At 40.2% G+C, this 21,683-nt stretch overlaps 1 protein-coding gene across 1 annotated transcript; it reads left to right on the forward strand.

Moving 5' to 3' along the window:
- Positions 1 to 96: 96 nt before the first annotated feature.
- Positions 97 to 15,426, forward strand: LOC126408669 (CD81 antigen-like). Its single transcript, XM_050074363.1, has 8 exons — positions 97 to 394; positions 2,025 to 2,139; positions 10,761 to 10,858; positions 10,968 to 11,042; positions 11,148 to 11,261; positions 11,386 to 11,484; positions 14,513 to 14,596; positions 14,706 to 15,426. Exons 1-8 carry the CDS (start codon positions 329 to 331, stop codon positions 14,769 to 14,771), a joined length of 717 nt encoding a protein of 238 aa, XP_049930320.1. The 5' UTR covers positions 97 to 328; the 3' UTR covers positions 14,772 to 15,426.
- The last annotated feature ends 6,257 nt before the right edge of the window (positions 15,427 to 21,683 follow it).

Genomic DNA, 21,683 nt, shown 5'->3' on the forward strand with positions numbered 1-21,683 from the left:
ATTTCATCTGACCATAACCCAATTTTAAACTTGAAGAAGAACAAAGTAGAGCTCTCTGTGTGCGCTCTTGCGGATGGGGAGCTCCCCCAGCCTTCTTCTTCTTCTTCTTCTCTTCCTCCTGTCTGCTTCACTTGGTGGTGGGGCAGTTCTCCGTCTCGGTTTTCACTCTTGATTATAAAGGAGGAGTTTGCAGCACAGAGGCGCTTATACCCCAACTGGCCTGAATAAAGTCTGGCAGAGACAGTGTGATCCGGGACAGTAGACTGACCTCACATAGTGACTGATTTGGGGGTAAAAAGGACGAGCTGATAAAGAAAACCTTGGCAACATGGCTGTGGCGGGCTGCACGAAGTGTATTAAATACATGTTATTTTTCTTTAATTTTATTTTCTGGGTGAGTTGACCTTTTTTTTTTTACTCTTTGATGTTCGAGTTACTTTTGCTTTGTTAAAACTTTCTCTTGTTTGATTATGCGCATGCACGTTTCCACATCTGTAAAGCTCAGGGCTTAAAGTTAATAAGTAATAGGGATCCTGGAGGAGATACAGCAGAGTTTCCCGCCCTGCTGTAGTGATTATGCTGCTTTGACTTTGAGAGACGAAGCACAGCTCACAAATACTTAGTCCAGGCGGGAGCTGAAATGCTCTTCATCAACATTTATTTTCTGCCTGGTCGAGCACCAGTGCAAGGTGGCTGAGAGGAGCACTTCACACTGGGTGGGCTTCTGTCTCTTCAGTCTTCTCACTGGGATTATACTGCTTTCTCTCCAGCATGTCTCTTACAGCTTTAGATCCATCATTTGATTGTATTGAATGTATGCTTATAATAGGCAGATACTCCGGACAGGAAGGCCTGATTTCTGAAGTTTTCTGATGGAAAATTATCTAAATTTTCTTTCCATGTTGGATGATTTCTTGCCACTTCAAGGAGTCTGGTCCCCCTCAGATTAAACACCCATAAAAAGGGAGCTTGGGGAAGACTAATAGACTTTCTGGGGGAGGGGAGAGCTGTTTCCCCTCCTTTGTTCCTACCTGGTCACCAGTCTGTAGCATTTGCTGCCTTTGTGCTATTTTGTTGTTAATTTGTTCTCATTCTCTCTTCAAAGTGAATCGAGTCAATCTTGTTTTCTCAAAAAAGTTATTGCAGTCATAAGGGACTTGCCACAGTAGTCACTAATGCAGCTGTCTGCGTTTCACTCATCATTACATCCCATCAGACTTCCTGCAGATGTTCACTGGTGGCTTTACACAGTCAGAATTGATCACTACTTGTTTGTTCATTTCCATGTGGATTGTCTGTACAGAGCAGTCGTCTTTTTTTAGATAGGCTAACTCACCATATCCTGGACCCGTCACACTTGATGGAGTGTTTCCTCTGTTGGTTTTGCTGCTGTGCCTGTCACTGTGAAAACTCTGAGCCCTCTCTTCCTCGTTTTGCTATTTTTCACATTGAGGATTGAGTTTCCTGTTTCTTGGAGAACAATGGAGTGCTGTCATGTCATATAAACATTGGCATAACGAAAAAAAAGTGTCAGCTTGTGAAAATAAAATGCACTGATCCTTCAGTAGTTACGCTCCATCAGCTTTTACTTCGCTTTCATTTTTAGATATAGAAAAGAGGAGAGGTAAAGTTGAACAACAAAGCTCTTGAGTTGGCTTTAAACAAAGGAGTGAGGACGTGGTCTGTGCCGCAGGTCACTGAGGTGTCAGGATGTCCTTTCATTACTTCTGTGAAAGGGCACCGGACAGTTCACGGCCTCACGGCGGAGCTGAACACACAGAAACGTTAGCAGAAAGGTTTGGACACTGCTTTGATCTTAGCAGAGTCGAGCCTTGTGCACTCTCTCTTGATGGGTCTTTTTAAAATAAAGTCTTAAAAATTGATAACTACAGGTTTGTTCTAATATTCAAGCTTACATCTCTTTAATATCAGACATTTTTAATGGCCCTGATCCTCTCCAAGGTTTCACCAAAGTAAAGAAACATGAAGGGAAATAATTAAAACCATTCTTCTCTTTGGGACAGCTGGCCGGAGGTGTGATATTAGGAGTGGCCCTTTGGCTCCGCCATGACAGTCAAACCAGCAACCTCCTCATACTCCAGTTTGATGGCCAACAGGCGCCAGGCACCTTCTACATCAGTGAGTATTCAACAGCAGAGCTTCACAATCACCCCATACGTTAGTTTGAAGTGGACTTGAAAATGCTTTTTCCATATTTTCATCATTACATAATTGAATTCATTTTTCATGGAAAAGCTGTTCACGCTTCAATGCTGAATGTCCACTGAGCGCAGTGGCCTCATTTTTGGCTCTCACAGGGTGTACAAATACATCTTACAATATACAGTCCCTCCAGGATTTCACAGGCTTTTTTTGGGGGGGGGATTGCTGTGGCCCAAAATAACTGATTTGACAGCAGCTTTTCTAAAAAAAAAGTTGTAATGTTTTTAGGCATTATCTTTTCTTGAAGATAGCAAAAGTAGTTGCAATTTTTTTGAATAATTCATCAATAAAACACCAGCATCACAACTTCTGTATTTAATATAACTCACTTTGATTCTATCAGCTCTTGCGATAGATCTGGAAGTAACAGCCTCTGTCATGGTGATCTGTCTTGTTCGTTATCCACGTGTTTAAGCTTTTCTCTGGGTGAGGTTTTGCGGTAAAGTTAGAAATGTGTTGGTCAGTTGATGTTGTTTGTGTTCCAGCACAACATTACACATGGTGCACAACAGTTAACCCCTGCTTTTGTGCACTACATCAGACACTTGTCTTGTGCGGCCTTTCGCAGTAAATTTTGTTGGTAAATGTGAGACATTCATGTTGCACATGTCTGCATCCTAGACTGTATAAAATGATAGACGTAGCTACTGTGACGTCAACCTTTGGCTCATGGACTGCTGTTATGAAGCCTCGATTTCGACATTTCAGCCATTGCCATTTTGGTTTTTGGAGCCAGAAGTGGCCATATTTGGACAAGAGGCTGGAGCTGTGGAGAAGTGAGGGGTGGATCTGACTGAGAAGCTGAGGACACTTGCCAGACAGCCTGTCACTCAAAGCAGCCCACCCTTAATTGTGCATAACTTCAGGCCCATAATAAATGTAAAAGGCTGAGTTAGATAAAAATTTAGCCCCTGGACAGGTGTCATGAAGGGGGAAATTAGCTCTGGAGACCAAAACCTCTTTTTGTAGCATTGCTGTACAAAATAAAAGAATGACACACAAACAATTACATATGTAAAAAAAACATTCTAAAATACTACAATATTAAAACCACTACAAACAACCAAAGCCCATTGAAAACCTGAATGTTTTAAGATTTATCGTAAAAGTGTCAACGGAGGAGGACGATGTGATTGAGAGCAGAAAGCTATTCCAAAGCTTTGGAGCAGCTACTGCAAAGGCACAGTCTCCCTTACCCACCTGCCTCGATTGCAGGACAGTTAAAAGACATTGTTCTGAGGATCTAAGAGCTAGGGAGTTGGAGTAGGACCAGAGAAGTTCAGCAATATACTGTGAAAAAATAAATAAAAGAACCTTCGCCACAGCAAGCATGTTTACTTCTGCTGTAAAGCTGGACATTTTAACATGGGGGTCTACAGGGATTGACTCACTTCTGGAGCCAGCCTCAAGTGGCCGTTCAAAGAACTGCAGTTTTTGGCATTTCAGCGTTGGTGTTATTTCAGTTTGCTGCTTGGTTTACATTTTTACAGCCACAAACAGAGAGGTGAGTTTGGTGATGTTGTGCGGGGGACTACTATGATTTGTGAAACTATAATAATTGGTGAAATTTGTGGACAAAACTGATGGTCGCGCAGAATTCACAGGGATTGGTTGAATTTGTGTTTATTGTTAGTATTTATTTTATAGTATTTATTTAAGGGCTACAATATAAACATTTTCTTTTTAATTTAGCCTGCTGTTAGTTGCTTCTTCATCATCATCATCATCATGCCTCCAACTAATTTCCTCATAAGGGAATGCCCTCTGTGAGACACTAGTTGTTCTTTCTCTTGGATTCTTTGGTATTTCTGTCCTTATTGCTCACCCTCCACATGACAGGAAGCTCACTGTTAACAGAGTGACGAAAGTTAACTAATTCACAGACGTACCTGTCTTTTACACTCAGCTGGACCCACAAAAATCCAGAAATAGTAGGAGTTGCGTGACCTCTGACAGAAAGATCAGGAAACAGGACCTGCGTACATCCGCAGCGTGACTTAAGAGTGACACAGCCGGCGTCTACACCTCAGTGTTTTTACTCTCTAGCTGTCACTATGACACTGGTGACCACATACTGTAGGTGTAATTCTGAGTCGGATAAATATACATGTTTATAACTCCAGCCTGGAGGGTTTTTCAAGAGAGGGACCAGATGTTTCAGACAGATGTTGAGACATATGTGGGCTCTAAAAACAGTCTGTGAGCATGGTGCACAAATAAAGCAATCGTGCCTCTGTCGCTTCCATTTTAGAGTATTCGATCCTCAGGAATTTTAAGTATTTTTTTGTATTAATGCAGTACAGCATGTTCTCTGTCTTTGTAAAAGTACTGCACAGAGTCAGGGATACAGGTTATGCTCACTGCATGAGCTAAAGTCATAAATCATCATCATGTTTCCTTCACTGCCCGCAGCAATCCACAGATTGGCTCTAAAACCTACAATACATGATATGATTTAAACATTTCAAAGGTCCGTCGTCTCAGTCTGTTGTGGTCGTGAACTCTAGTGAGCCCATTAATTTACATTTGGGCTCCTGCTGCTCTCCCATACTTACCCCTCAGTAAGTATACAGAGCGAATGCGAGCCCGTGCTTTTTATAGAGTGAAGGCACATTCGTGATTTTAAAGGCAGGGCGGCAAGAGAGGCCCACCCAGGCAAGATCAAGGGCCTTTTTTTTTTCTTTTTTTTTTAATTTACCCTCCCTTGAACATACGCCCTTGCATAATTCAAATAACCTTGTACATCTGCACATTACCCTTCAAATTAGAGTTTTGAGTGGATGTTTTTAGCATACTGGCACACCAAAGTGGTATTTATGTAAGTCTGAAAATACACATTCTCCTGCCTCCTAACCAGTGCCTGAAGGCATAATTGGTGGCAGTTGTCGTAAGTCTGGTCCCGTTAGGGCTCCAGCCTCTCGTACTGTAGGAGATACAGTCAGTGTGACAGGTTTTGTAGCACAAGATGTCTCCGTTGCTTTACACTGTATGCATAATGCAGAGCCTGAATAACTTTTCTGCATTATTTCGTAGCTGAAAAAAAAAAAAAGAAAGAAGGTTGCATTGTGGGTGAGCAGGCTGCAAAGGAGGATTTGATATAAAATTATATGTATCATTATCCACAAAGACAAGCTGTTCCTCTGAAGCCTCACAGCGACTGAAACCTGCTGTGTTGATACTTTGTGTAAACAGGAAATTCTAACATCTCCCTCATGAAAATGGCAATAAACAAAGATCTTTGGGAGTTTTAAGGTCCCATTTATTAAAACTGTCTGCTCCATTTTTTTTCAGTAATAAAGCTGTTTATAAAAGATCAAACCAAAGACGTACACTGGGGCTCCAGTAGCTCTGATTCGCTGCCACTTTAACAGATAATTAAACTGCTTTTACTCTCTGCTTGTCGACTAACACTGATTACTACTCTTTAACTGACAGGTTAACTACTTTAAAGGAGCTGTGTCTAACTCTGGAGACATACTAAACTTTATTTATATAGCATGCAAGAAATGCAGCACAAAGTGCTTTACAATAAAGGCAGTAAAATCACTAAGCGCGTCACATAAAAATAGACATAATGCACATAAAACAGACAATTCAATATAAAAGGACATTTAACACAGTTTAAAACATGGATTAACTGATTCATAAAATCACAGTTGTAAAACTATAAATCATAAAATCAAGCAAGATTCTAAAACAGTTGCAGCAGCGTGACGTGCAAAAAGAAGGAGTGTCAGACCTGTATCAGGAAGTCAGAGCTAGTTAAAGGCTAAAGTGAACAGATGTGTATTTACCTCTCTTTTAAAAATATGTAGCGAGCTAGCCTCCCTGACATCTATCAGTAGTGTGTTCCATAGCTTTGGGGCGTAATTGACAAAGGCTGCATCCCTGATCTTCTTCCGGCTGTTGCTGGGAACCTCCAGTAAACCAGCAGCAGATGATCACAGTGTTCTTGGAGGCCAATAATTAACAAGGGAGTTAGCAATGTTGACTGCTGAGCCTCATTCCTAGTTTGTGAAATACCAACTGTTTGGGTTGGTAGTCAGAACAAACCACCAACCCAAAGCGTCTGTATTTGACAACCACGGAATGAGACTCAACAATCAACTGTCTTTCTCAAGAGTTACACAACTGATATTTGAATGATTAGTTGAATGTTTGGGAAAATGTGCTTAGTTGTTTTCTTGATAAGAGTTAAATGAAATCATGTCTGTATGGTAAATATGAAGGTTCATAACCTGGTTTAGCTTAGCATAAACACTGGAAACAGGGGAGACAGCTATCTTGGCTCTGTCCAGGGTAACAAAATCTGCCTCCCAGCATCTCTGAAGATCACTAATCAAAACATTATTTAAAGGAATACTTCAACCCCTGAATAATCATATGTGTATCAGTTACACGCCCTGTGTTACCTTGAATTAGGAAAGAAAATAGTTTTTCTTTGCGTGCCTCCAAGGTGAATGAAGAATCCAAAAACAGACAAAATTCTCGATGAATTAAAGTGATAGGGGACTGTGTTTAACATCTGCACAACTCTCCAAATCCAAATCTCATTTATTCAGTCGTATGCTCAGTATTTCACAAACACAAGCATTTCTGCTTAAACCATAATATTTAAAACACTTCTGCATAAACAGGTGCGCACACAGGTGTGTGAGACTGTTCATGCTGAACTGATTTACATAGCAGGCCTAAAGTTTTAGCAAAAATGCATCACATTTACAAATACACTCCGTTTCCATCTTCAGTCTGACATTGGGTCACTCTAACCGCTTTCCATGGGGGAGGGGGAGTTGATACACCTCAACCAATCACTAGAGACCTGCTGGTTGCCTGAATCTAATGTCATTTTAAGTCCACGCTGATGCGTAGCCATGACAATATTGTAAAAACAAGTAAAATAAACTACAATGTTGGGCAATATTGAGAAGACGTGAATAAAGAACAGCCCCAACAGCACTGTTGTTATGACTCCTTATTGGTTCTGGTGCACCACTTGACAACAGCCAGACAACGGCATTAGTCCCATGGTAGCGCTCATTGGTTGTTTTATGTTATAACCAAGAAACTGCTGTTTCATGTTACGATGCCAGACGAATCAGTCTCAAATTCAGTGGAGTGGGCGGATTCAAAGGTGTGGATACAGGTAAGATTCTTCGTTTACCGTGGAAGTGTGTGAGAAAAACTACATTTTCTTCCCGAAATCAAAATAACACAGGCTGAGAAGCTGATACACGAATGGTTATTTGTTGCGTGAAGTATTCCTTTGAACAACAAGTTGGAAGCTCTTGAGTGTGTAGTCAGCAAACCAAAAAATATTTGTCCATTCCTTTAATCTGCTGTCACTGCTTACAGACCAAGTGCCACTTCAACTATTTACAGCGCATAGACATTAATCATTTCTGAATTGTGAATACATTTAAAGCTACAAACATATGGTGTAACTCTATAATCAGTGAGGAGGTCAGCAGTTAGAGACACAATGCATGTCTGCTCTGCCCCTTTTGTTTCCACTCTGTCTGTTGAAAAGATGACAGGAGAAAATGTTTATATGGAGCTTTTTAATGATTCATCTTCATCTCATCATTCATCATTTTGACACAGTATGACTAGGTTCATCTCAGTGTATTGGTATCACGCGCCGACAGTGTGAACATGACTTCACAGGTCTTTTTTTAATGTTACTAGAAGAGAAAAGTCCAAATGGGGCTTTTAGCCCCCTTCTTTTTCCCCCTCTGGAGATTACACAGGGAGACAAGAAATAAATGAACTTCCCCGGTGGTATAAAATTGCCTGTCTCCCTTAAAGTCTCAATAGCCTTCAAACCTCAAAGGGTGTTGTCATAGTAATGGAAGGCAGTGGAAATAATGCCTGCTTTGCCGCATTGCCGGGTTACTGGCCCTGGTAGCCGTTTCTCACTACAACAAAAACCTGACAGAGAAAGAGAGGAGGGGGGACGAAGGAGGAGGGTGCTGAGTTTAGACAGATGGAGAAAGGGAGGGTGTAGAAGTAAGTATGGGGAAGGGTTGTGCGTGATATGTGAGGTACAGTTGTGAGGTGTGTGAGGCCTTCAGACACAACCAAGTGAGAGTCTCGTACGGGATCTGTGTGTCGTTTTTAGACTCTCTGTCAGGGCACATTAGAGGTGGCCTGCCTGCATGTGTTTTGTTCTCGTGTGAGTAAGAATAGAAAACAGATTGCTCCCAGTCCGTCTTCCTGAGAGCAGTGGTGTAAAAAAAAGTACCGATAGGGCTGTACATTACGTCATTTTGTTTTCACAGTTGAAGCTTCTACTGAGGTCTTCAAATGTCTATCTTCACAATTTAATAAGGCTGTCATCCTAACAAATCATTAAAAATCCTTGAATAAAAACCTTAATTTAAATAAAATGATTCATGTAATTTAACAAGTTAGTGTTTGTTCTGTTAAATCAACTTTCTTTAATGAATAATTGTAATGTATTTATTAGATTGCCGTTAGACCATCCTGTTAATGCAAGTGCGTGCCCCTCTTTGTGACCCCGGTGAAAATGCTGTTCTCAGAAGTATTTAAGGTTTTTATTTGATGAACATATTGTGAATTTTGGAACTCGATATATCTTTTTTACTGAAACTTTTTAAAATTAAATTCTGACTTTTAGACTTTACAATGCTCCAGAGTAATTGGAAATGTTTCATACAGCCCTATCTCCCAGAAATTATGTTTATATACAATTAATTTCAAACAGCAAATAGGTTTTGAGGGAAACTTGCTGCTAAGAGAATTATGTTGTCTACCAACAATATGAGGAACTGTTGCTTAGTAACGTACCTGGCAAGTCACAAAAAATGTTGACACTCAGCAAAATCTTCACTGACAACATATTTCAGTTGTTTTCTGCCAAAATAGATAATCTTTCAATACAATATTCACAGTAGTTACTGTAGCAATGATTATTTAAAACATTTTTATTAACATTTAACCTAAATCACGATCTTTCCCTGACCTTAACTAAAGTGCTTTTGCTGCCTAAACCTACAGGAGTGTGAAGGCAAACCCTGAGTTCTGATTTCAAAGCACTTTGTACACATTATCCACCTACTTTGTGAAGTCTACGTGGTACATGAATGTAGTGTCTTGTTGCCTGAAAGAAACCCTATCGCTGAACATAGACGAGGCAGTGATTATGTTGCCACAACAGCATGATTAAAAAAGCAGTTTAGTAACGTACAGAAGTGATTTCTAGGAGACAGAGTTGTCACACAAGTAGGAAACAATCCTGCGCATCAATCTACATAAAGCTTATGTTTCATAATGTAAAAACCAAATCTAAAAAGTAAGTAGTAAAATGAAATGCAAAGTGGAATCAAATGGAAATACCTGAAACTACCTTAAATTTGTACTTGAGTAAATGTATTGGTTATTTTCCACCACTTACTGAAAGGATTCTTTTATTGTTAGAGTTGAGAGGTTACTGTGGATCTGCTGAGGTTATGAAGACAGACTGAAGTCATGAGATTATTCAGAAGCAAACTGCAGCTCCTCTGAAACTTAGTTTATTCATGCAGGTTATTGATTTAATTAATTCCCGTTGGAGCGGAGCCACACAACCTCTAACCTCTACCGCACCAACCCTTCCTGCAGTCACGCTGATGGGAAGACAATGGATCTGATTACAGGAATTTGTATTCCTCATAACACAGGCTGCACAGTTCCAAAGTTCAGTTTTTACTTGGGAAACAGCAGCTGATGAAAATACTCACCATTCAGTAGCTGTTTAAATCATTTCACTCGATCTGCGACAGAGCATAAAGGCGAGAAAGTGGTCAGGAAAATAGCCCGTAATGAATGACCTTGTGCCACCAAGTGTGTCTTTGTGCTCTAAATTAAACACACCATACAGCCAGAACAATAGATATTTTTTCATCTTCACTGTGTGTCCTGAATGTTTTAACATAAGCCAGACTCTGCTGTAACTGGAGCTTTATTACTATTCATTGACCTTTCCTGCAGCAGCACTACCTGCACTGTTGCACACTCCTGTTTGCCATCAACAGTCATGGAAACTGTATTAATGTCATCACTGTGGATAATGGCCAAAAATAGATTTTTTTTAAACATTAATACATGGCTGAAGCTCCTTTGGACTCCTCTTTATAACACTTTAATCACACAAAGATGTGTGTGTTTGTGGGTGGGTGTCTGTGTGTCATGGTTCCCGCTGTTTCCTGGGGAAGGATAATGCTCGGGGTCAGGGGTCAGTGCAGAGGGGGTTTTGTGGGGGGTTGTGGGTGCCTGGAAGGCATTTCCTGGCCTGACAGATGAACACAGTCAGCTCTCTCTCAGGATCTGGGGGCTGTTTTTCTCCAGGATGTCAATAATGTCATGTCATCCTACAGGGAAGGCAAGAGCAACATGCAGGAAGTCCATTACCAAACAATGTGTGGATCAATGAATCAACTCACTGCTCTGACACTGCTGCCCCCCAGTGGTGCTGAGGACACAACACCGCCATGATGAACATGTATGACAGAGTCCTGTTGTCTCTGTGTTTACAGGTGTGTACATACTGATAGCTGTCGGGGCTGTGATGATGCTCGTGGGCTTCCTCGGGTGTTACGGTGCCATTCAAGAATCTCAGTGCCTGTTGGGAACAGTGAGTCGCTCTCTTTTTTACTTTTATTTTTTCTATTTAAATTAATACATTTAATTAAGGTGCATTGAGTCTGAGTACATGAATAACTTTCCTTGTTTTCTTTCTTCAGTTCTTCTTCTTTTTGGTGATCCTCTTTGCTTGTGAAGTGGCTGCAGCGATGTGGGGTTTCATGAACAGGGACACAGTAAGCAACACACACACATCTGCCACTGAGTGTTTAACGTTTGCATTGATTTTCCACCTCGCTCCAGTGAACCTGCTCTTGTTTGTTGTTGTATCTCTGAAACAGATCTCCAAGGAACTGATCAACTTCTACGACTCCGCGTACATCAAAGCTGTGGACGTCTCAGGGTCTCCCAGTAAAGACTCTGCCATCAAGGTGCTGGACGTTTTCCACTCTACGGTACGTCATGATGTAAAAATCTTCCCTGCACAGTTGTTTTGTTATGTGTACAAGTCATATGAATCTATTTTGATCATGTGTTTTGTTGAGTGAGTGACCTGTTGTTTCTTTGCCACCCCTTCAGCTCGACTGCTGTGGCAAAGGAGACGACACCGCTCTCTTCAAACAAGTCGTTGGCACCTTGTGTCCCAGAAAGTCTCCAGAAGATTTTCTGAAATCTCAGGTATACTCAAATTTTGACTTAAATTCTTTATTAACCCAATACCTGGGACAGAAATGTTTTTCAGTGGCAGTTGTCTGGCATCCTTAACATATATTTCCGTGGCTGCAGAATAGACAAGGCTATTCAGTGAAGGCACGCTCTCTGACCCCATGGGAGCTATGGCGCATGACACATGCACAATGTATCTGGGGCTCTGTTGTTGGAGGGTTACAGCAGACTGTGCTAGGAATAAAGGCATGATGTCCACTCAGGTGCTCTCAGGGTGCACCCTTTTTAGCCTCTTTGGGTGCGCTCAACCTGACAGAACTTTTTGGGTCGCTCAATTGGATAGCAGCTGATATACAATAGAACGTTTTCATATAGAAAGCATTCGTTTATGATCTTTATGACCTCCTCAATGATTGCAGAGTTGTTAATTTTCACCCATATCTTTATTTCTCTGATATATATCAATATAAATTCTGACTCAGGGCCGACTGCGGACGCCTCAGTGAAGCGAATCAATCATCCCCATGTTCTATGATAGCTATTAAGCCTTTCAACAGATGCAGATAAGATTATACTGCGCAAATGTTATACCCCAAGGATATGAAGTGATATGAAGCCATGACTTCTCCTCCTTTTAACCTCCTTGAGAAACAGACAGGAATAAACACCGTTTATTAGCAGAGGTGGAGTGATGGTAGGTCTCTGGGTTTCCAGAATGTTTTCTCAAAAGCCTCAAATTACCTTCAAGTTTGTGTCATTTAAATGAAAATATATTTCCTTGGTGTTGATCCTACTGTGCTATTCCCTGAAGAAATCTAATATAATTGAGTGAATGTTCTTCTGTTGGCCTAACACTGAAGCATTGAAGACTTAATTTACTTGACATTGTTTGGGATCCTTCGTTTGCAGTTACAGCAGCCCAGATTATTATGGGATGGATTCAAATGTAGCAGATTTAACAACTACATTTATTCTGTGAACTCTACCTCAGCAGAGAGCAGGAAAAACAGGTTTCAGCATTAGTAATGCTGTTAACTGTACGCCAATTTCCTACCCACCCGATGTTACGTAACTTCAAAATAGTAACATCAGTGAATTTTGCCAGTTTTTAGGTGGAAGAAGTGAAAATTAGTCAGCCCAGCTGCCAGAAGAAAAATGATTGCATTGTTTTTATGCAAACCAGGAATACGTCACATTCACACCTCTCATACGTGTCATATCAACGTTTATAAAGTGACACAGTGAATAAGCTGACTTCGTCATTAGGGGGTGGAGGGGACGGTGAATGTTGTGTCAACTACTACAGACCACTGTTTGAAACCAAACAACAATACTGGTTGTTTTTTGGCGACCCTTTGCTGCTTTCCCACAGGTGTTTGAGCCAACAAATCTGGGTGTTTTTCACTGAACAGTCTCTGCTTTCCTAGGGGCCTTTGTGCCACCAAACATGGGTGTTTTAAGCCAAAAAATGAAAGTCTCCTAACAATAACTAAATGGTCTTTGTGCCTAAACCTAACCTCACCTGCACCACAGCGTTGTTGAGAAACTTAAAGTTTCAACCTATCTGCTGCAAAATAATGTACAAATGTAACATATTCGTGATTTGTAGAAATGTACAATGCTTTGTAGCAATATTAGAATTTTATATGTGGTGTATGTCAGGGACCGGTTGTACAAACACCGTAATATTTTTCCTTTAGTATGACATTCAAGGCTTAATTTCTCCTTAGCTGATAGACTTACACAGTTGCACAGATTCCTTAAAAAGGTTTCCTTAATTACGGACTGCATTGAAAGAGATTTTGCAGCTTTAAAGGTTTCCATGGAGATTGTTTGTTTGCTTGGACTCACACTTGTGATGCCTGCGATTGTCACATAAAGTTAGCTTATAATTAGATGGGCAGAAGAAAAGAAGACAAAAAAAACCCCATATTGGTCAGAGGAGGAAAGGATTATACAAACTACAAATTGAATTTCCCCTCAGGGATTAATAAAGTAAAATAAAAAGTAAATCTGATCCTCAAATACCAGAAAACAATTTTAGGAAGAAATATTGCAACGAAAATTAATTCAGTCAAATCCATAGTGTAAAATCAATATGGTTTATCACCACTCTGTCATATTGCAGTTAAGACAGAGTCAGAGGTACCTTAAGCTTTTTTTTTTTTTTACCTTTCTTTGGTTGCTAAGGTCTTTTTAGGACAGTGAACATTTTAAGGAAACCTTAAGGAGAATACTTAAGGGTGTTTTGTGCAACCATTTTTATTTTGAAGAAACCTTAACGAGGATTTTAAGGAAAATCTTAACTTAAGGTGTTTGTGCAACCGGCCCCAGATATTTAATTCACTGGTTTAGCCATATCCATCTCTCAGAAAATTCACTACACACTGTATGGATCAAGATCTAATGCTGCGTTAACTTTACCTTGTACCAATGGGCTGATTTTATCCAGTGCTAATATTGTTTTTTTTTTTAACATGACTGTTGGGTAATTAACTCATATTAAAATATCTTGATCCAGTGTTAGACACAAGACGCTGAAATTTTTAACTCACATCACAAAAGTATTGTCAGACGTAGGCTATGACATGCAAAACTGCAAAAAAAAAAAAATCACGTCATTAACAATAAGTAACACATGGTGACATGTGTGTTTAAAAAGAAAACATTTCACAGCCGTATCATATTTGCTTTGGGTTTATAATTCAGCTGTAATATAAAAAATAACACCAACACATTGTCTTGGGTGGTTTTCCACCCACCTGTTGTGTTGGTGCTACATTGACCCAAATTACTTACACAAGCTTTTATCCTTTTCAAGTCCTCTCTAGTGTTTGTGTTGCTAATAGATAACATATTACATAATTAATTATTTAGAACTGTGCGGTCAGGAGCCGCTGATAATCAGCACTTTGTTTTGACAGCAGACACAGCTCTCCATTTCATGTAACCCATCACAGTGTGTGTACAGTGTGAGGGCTTAAAACTTCTCCTTTATCACAGTAGCATGGTCATCATCTTTATTTCTGCCCCCTCCCAGAGCTGTCACGACAAACTGATCGAGCTGTTCTCGGAGAAGCTGTACCTGATTGGTCTGGCTGCCTTGGTGGTTGCTGTCATCATGGTGAGTGTCAGAGTGAGCCATGGCTGAATGTTTCCCTGAAACTGAACTGCTTTTATCAGCGCTGATAAAACTTATTGAATTAAGCCGGTCTGTCCCTTTTCCCATTTAGATCTTTGAGATGATCTTCACCATGGTGCTCTGCTGCGGGATCCGTAACAGCCCTGGAGCATACTAAGAGTCCAGCCGACAAGCAGCATCAGCCTTTAATGGGATTATTTTATTATGTGTTTCTATGCATCTGCGCCTCTTCCTTATGACTATTACATGACAAGATGGATATCTCTCGTTTGATTTTAGATTAGAAAGTTCTTTTTAATAATGCTAATCCATCAGCACTCATCTCTCTTACACAATAAGTAAGCTTCTCTCAATCAGACTTTTTTTATTTATCACTCTTAATATGAATCTTTTATACAAACAGTACGTTGTGAAATATTTCTCTGAGGTCTTAATGCTGTTTTTATGGATGTATAAATTGTATATATTCTTGTCATATATTAATAACAGTTAGGAGAGTGCATGTATTCCCTGACTGGTTGTTTGTGACACATGTGTCGCTGCAGTGTTACAGTGTTATAATATAATTTAAGCAGCAGGGTGTCAGTGGTCTGAGGTAGTGTTCTGTCTCACTCTAATGATCATCAGGATGATGAGTCGGCCTGTGTGTTTTTTTAATAGTCAACTGTGTGTCTCTTCTTTGAGCCTAATGAACCATCTTCATGCTGTCTTTTCTTAAATAACTTGTGAATCGCCAGGCCTTAAATGAACAGTTGTGACTTTTTACTCCATCTGTTTTAATAATGCTAATAAATTATGTCACCTTCCTTTTATTATGTGGTGTTTTTCAACCTTTTATTTTGCTTGTGACTCCTTAAAGGGACACCCCGAAATCAAAAATGCATATTTTTCCTCTCACCTGTAGTGCTGTTTATTAATCTAGATTGTTTTGGTGTGAGTTGCCTAGTGTTGGAGATATCGGCTGTAGAGATGTCTGCCTCCTAGCGAATATAATGGTACTAGATGGCACTCGATTTGTGGTGCTCAAAGTGCCAAAAGATACATTTTGAAAAACTCAACAGCAATGTCTCTTTACCGAAATCATGACCTGGTTACTCAAGATAATCCACAGACCTTCATGTGAGCAGTTTCATGTAGGAACTATTTTTTTTCTACACGCACAGAAGGAAGTGTGCATCTACTGCTAGCTCACCTAGCACCGCTGAGCTACCTAACGTTACAGTTCAGCTGAGGAGGACGCCATTAATGTTGACATCACATGTTTGGCAGGTGTAGTTTGGTAGAGAAAATAGTTCCTACATGAAACTGCTCACAACAAGGTCTGTGGATTATCTTGAGTAACCGGGTCTTGATTTCTGGAACGAGACATCGCTGTTGAGTTTTTCAAACGTGTTTTTTTGGCACTTTGAGCACCACAAGCCGAGTGCCATCTTGTCCCATTACATTTGAGAGAAGGCCGACATCTCTCCGGCTGATATCTCCAACACTCGGCAACTCACACCAAAACAATCTAGTTTAATAAATAGCACTAAAGGTAAGAGGAAAAATATGTAGTTTTGATTTTGTGGTGAACTGTCCCTTTAAGATGAAGCAAATTCTTTTTCGTTCTACGTCTTTAAATTGTGATCAGGGGTTTTCACCTCCCAGATTATTTTACTTGATTAGTTTTTAGAGGCTTGAGGAGGTTAAACTACAGTATTCTGGGGGGAAAAGAAGCATCTAATAGAGAGAAGTCAGGAAAATAAATAAACTTTGTGTATCCTAATGAGTGAAGTGAGTTTTTTTCTTATTTCTTACTTTTATCTCATGACCCATTAAATTCATCTTGTGACTACTTGTAAGGAGCCTTTTCACAGCATCATTTAGGGATCCAAGTCTAATAAAATCCATCATACTAATCCAACTCCTCAATTAAAATGTCTTGTGATCTTTCAGTGACATTCTTTACAGTGAGATGTTTAAATGTAGGATCTGGCTCAGTGTTTAAGCTGCTCAATCTCGACAACAATCTCTGTCTTCTTCCCTCTGATAGCTCTATTATGTCACACCTTCACACAGGCCTACAGTATTTGCCATGTGTCACCACAGGGGGGCGGTGTGATATCAACGCCCCTGTTGCTCAATCAGCACATACTGTCCCCCTGCGACTCATTTGAATACATTAAAAACTCAACTGACCTGTATTTCTGGTGCTGTGACAGTGGACACACCCAGTACACTCAGTGTTTGTTCTGCTAACAGGTTTACTTTCTCACGTTAAACATGTTGACTTATATTTTTTTTAAAGAGTCAAACCTAAATGAATCCTAAAAGAGACAAACAATACATGAAAGGAGACCTCATTTCCTTTTACTCGCTTAATCGTAGTAACACTTTAATGTACAACACAATGCAAGCTGCCAAAATGACCATAAACTTGTGTCAACACCTCTGAAAAGTTTCAGCTAAACATTTTAACATTCATGTAGACAGAGGCGGAGCAGTGGGGTTGTGTCTGGGGCTCCAGCTGGGACTGTTTTCCCAAAAGGGGCAAATATTTTAGGTTTTTAAAAATTCTTTCAGCTTTGTGTTATTCACATAATAATATATGTGTGTGTTGTTTATCCCACTGTGCTACTTCTTCAAAGAAATCTATCTTAACTGAGTAAACATTGCTTTGTTGGCCTGTCAGTCTGAGTCAGCAGGACCACCTTTACTTCTTACCCCTCTCTCTCTGTCCTATCTAATAAAGGCAAAAGCCAGAACAAACAAACAAAAAAAGTAATGTTGTTTACACCAATTTCCTGACCTACCTATGTTATGTAACTTAACATAGTAAGGTGAAGACCTAGAGTTGATACAGAGTGCCTTAGGGTTTTGTGTTTATTTGTTAAGTGTTCTTTCTTTCTTTCTTTCTTTCTTTCTTTCTTTGTTTTTCATGCTTGTCTGCACCATTTTAAGACTTAATGGATTGTGTTTGTTTTTTATAAATAGAAACATCAGACATTTTTTTGCCTCTTTTTAGGTGCCGGGAGTGAAAAGACAACATCCTCAACATTTGTTGTGTGTTGGTTCCAGGATGATGAAGACAGATGGAGAACAATTAGATACAAAATAAGATTTAGGCTCTACAGCAGGGGTGTCAAACATACGGCCCGGGGGCCAGAACTGGACAGCCAGAGGGTTCAATCCGGCCCTCTAGATGACTTTGCACACCTAATGTTGATGCACATGTTAAGGCTGAGGTTTGAAGAGCAATTTAAACAGTGAGTAGATACTAGCACGACTTTAGACTGGTAATGGTTTGTACGGCAGGGGATGACTTCACCTGTTTCTTCAGTAGTTTCAGCTTTAGTGGAAAATCATGACTAAATGCACATGTAATGACAGTGAGTAGTAGACTGACTGAATGTGGAACAACTGAGACATACTGTGGAATTTGCACATACTTTTCACAGGCTGCTCATTTGTTTTGTAAATGGATGAATGGATGTCTTTACACTAAAAAGAATGATTAAAAAATTGAAGGGGTTGCTATTTATAGGTTACACTGCAGTGGTTTTACTGGTCCTGCCCATTTGAGATTGAACTGGGCAGTATGTGGCCGCTGAACTAAAGTGAGTTTGACACCCATGCTCTACAGGATGACTTTTTTCTTGGCAGCGATATTGTTTTTATCAAATGGTGTACAGATTTTCAAGCATTATTTTATCTCAGGTGGCTTGACAAATGCATATAGCTGCTGTAAATGTGAAAGAAACCTCCATGGGGGAGTAGCATACACCTGGACCCCTATGTTTACAAAGTCTGGCTCCGTTGTACACATCCAGGTGTACCAAAAAGTGTGCATTTGAGTTGATAAACTGTATCTGAAATCTGAATGAAATTTGGCTCTATTGCATTATTTTACTTCATTTAATCACACACACATACATTACAGTGTACAATGATATTTAGACATTTAGACACAGTTTAGGTAAACCCCTCCCCTGTTTCCACATGACAGTGCCCCCATGAACAAGGCCAGGTCCACATTACAGTGTTTTTCTCAGACGGATGTGAAAAGACTTGACCGGCCAACACAGTGTCCCAACCTCAACTCCGTCCAACACCTTGAGGATAAACTGGAATGTCGCCTGAAAGCCAGCTCTTATCACCCAACCTCAGCGCCTGACCTCACTAACAATCTTGTGGCTGAATAAAAATCCGGCAGCCAAGTTCAGAAATGTGGTGGAGAGACTTCCCAGAGGAGTGGAGGCTGTTATAGCAGCATAAGGCCTTGTTAAGAGACATTCAACACTCACACATGTGAAGGAGTGAACTGTACATTTACTGAAGTTAATTAAGTTAAATTAACTAACGAATTATGATGTATTATTATAGATTAAGATAAAACTTTATTGATCCTAGAGGGAAATTCACATGCTGTCCAGCAACATATTAAGTAACTGAAATCAGGTCCATCTTTACCAGCTGCAACATTAATGTGATGTTTACACATTAGTGCATTAATAATTAGAATGCAATATATGATCATGAAATGGGCCATTAAGCACAATGAGTACTTTTATTTTTGGTACTTTGAGCATATTTTGATGTCAATAGACATAGATTTTGACTGCAGGACTTTTGCGTGTATTTTTACACTGCAGTATTGCTACCTTTACTTAAGTTAAGTACTTCTTTCATCGTTGCATGTCCGCAAACAAATACATTTATGTTGCTGAACAAGACTGAGTCAAACTCTGTTCAGTTCTTTGAACCTCTGACCTGGAAAAAGCTGTCCACACCTTCAACTCCCTTGATTACTGCATCTCTATATTTTGCATTACTCATCTGAGCTAAGGGTGCAGAGGCTCTTAAACAGCTCAAAAACAGACTTATAAGGACAGTTCACCCCCAAAATCAAAATATAACAGAAGTAGATACAGTAGCACTCAGCTTGTGGTGCTCAAAGCTCAAAAGAAGCATATATCTACTCATGTCCGAAGGCTTGTGCGTGTGACAGCACAAGATGTAAACATTAATGGCGTCCTCCTCAGCTGAGCTGTAACGTTAGCTAGCACAGTGGTGCTTGGTAAGCGAGCAGTAGATGTACACTTTGAAAGAAAATAGCTCCTACATGAAACCGCTCACAACAAGGTCTGTGGATTATCTTGAGTAACCAGGTCATGATTTCTGGAAAGAGACATTGCTGTGCCATCTAGTTCCATTATATTTGAGATAAGACATACATCTCTACAGCCGATATCTCCATCATTCAGCAACTCGCACCAAAACAATCTAGACTGGAATTTTTCTAGTTTTACAAGAAATTAGGCACAGAAAAAGCAGCATTACTTTATTTACAGCTGTTAAAAATGGTCAAATACGATGGATTTTTATGCTCGAGATCTGTTATTGGTTTTGACAGCACTTTTAATGAAGCACTACCTTAAACCCAAATAAGTCTATCTAGAGATCAGACTGACTCCACTGAGATAACTTACTCCAAATATAAGTAACAACACGGTGCATTAATTTACCTATGGATTTCTTTCTGGCACACAAAAGGAAGTAACACTTGTTTATGTATAGCCATAGCTGTATCACCCATTGGGCCTACTTGGTCCAGGCCCATGGTCCTAAGAGCTCAGGGGGCCCCTGAGCCAAAGCTTCTGCATGCAGTCGCTGTTGTTAACTTTGCATTTCTTGTCAAAGGGCTTAGTCATCATGTCAGTAGCAGAGCCCTAAAAGTCCTAAAAAAGGGACTTTAGGACTTCATATACAAAGCGCACTCTTTGCAGTGTGGGCCCCTGAATTCTGTGGGGAGAAACAACAGAATGTTGTGCCTGCCCTGGGGCCGGTTGGGGGCCTCTCTGTCATAATCTGCCTATGTGTATAGCCCATATAACGTGTAAAACATAAATATTTCCTTACTGGGTTTAATGACAATGCTTTATGGTCAGTCCTGTGTGCTGTCAGTCTGACGTGAGGGGGACATTTACATGTCTGGTCCCATTGTCTCATAATGTGTCCGTACCTGCTGCTTCATTTCTTCTGAAATGTCTGTAAGTCTTTGTATCTATTTCATGTGTATTGGGTGAACACTTTTAATTATTCTTTTCCCTATATTTTATTATTTGTAGGTTTTCCTAACATGTGGGTGTCCTCGCACTGATGCAGTTTCAGGGATTACCACAGACAGACAGACAGACAGACAGTTGGCTCTTGACGCATGAGACAGGAGGCAGAGCAAGGGTGTCGCTCTCACTCTCTGATGCAATCACTTTCTCTGACGCACACACACACACACACACACACACACACACACACACACACACACTCAAGGCTGACCTGAGTCAACCTTGAGGCTGATGTCTGTCACTCTGCACTTCTGATCTCTGCTGGGAATTCATGGACACAGTTGCTATGATGCCCCACTGTTGTGACTAAATGACTCATCAATGAAATGTTGCGACATCCTTCCAAAAAACACCACTGATGTTGAATCACACGCCCTAAATAAAAAGTATTGTGCAAATTTAAAGCAGAAAAAATGTGCCTCCCTTCCCGAGAACAGTTTTGTTCCAGAAAAGCATTCGTTTTACAGAGGAAAAGTGAAAACACACCGTAAGAGATAAACTTTATCTCTGACTGGTTGTGCCCGACACAGTCAGACTCTCCCTCTTCTATACACACCCTGTGCTTGACTCATCGCTTTGTTTTGCGTTCGCTCTGCATTCACCTGCTATGGTAATGGGAATCATAATTTCAGGGCGGTGACAGTGACTATAACTTTTAACACTTTCTAATATCCCATCAGATCAGATCACTTGTTTAGAGGAGCAGGTACACTTCATCTGAGAGGAGAACATCTACTATTGACAAAGCATTAATGGTTATGGTGAGTCAAAATCTGTGATTTTTTGGAGCTGTTTATACAGATTAATCTATTTTATTGCTGTTTTAATAATGAAGTTAAATTAATTTTGCGTTGCCACAGTCTCAGCCTCACTGAGACATCAAACGCCTGCGTGTGAAACTTTGAGTGATTGTTTCTATGTACAAACATGCCGTGACGTGAAGCTTGTGTGATTGAGCGTGAACA

The sequence above is a fragment of the Epinephelus moara genome, chromosome 20 (assembly GCF_006386435.1).
Source record: "Epinephelus moara isolate mb chromosome 20, YSFRI_EMoa_1.0, whole genome shotgun sequence".
Taxonomy (NCBI): Eukaryota; Metazoa; Chordata; class Actinopteri; order Perciformes; family Serranidae; genus Epinephelus; species Epinephelus moara.

Bases quoted from the DNA above. Each gene is read 5' to 3' on its own strand.
- LOC126408669 (XM_050074363.1), top strand. From the start codon at position 329: ATGGCTGTGGCGGGCTGCACGAAGTGTATTAAATACATGTTATTTTTC. The intron at 11,485-14,512 runs GTATACTCAAAT...GCCCCCTCCCAG, and splicing joins AAGATTTTCTGAAATCTCAG to AGCTGTCACGACAAACTGAT. The intron at 14,597-14,705 runs GTGAGTGTCAGA...TTTCCCATTTAG, and splicing joins TGGTGGTTGCTGTCATCATG to ATCTTTGAGATGATCTTCAC.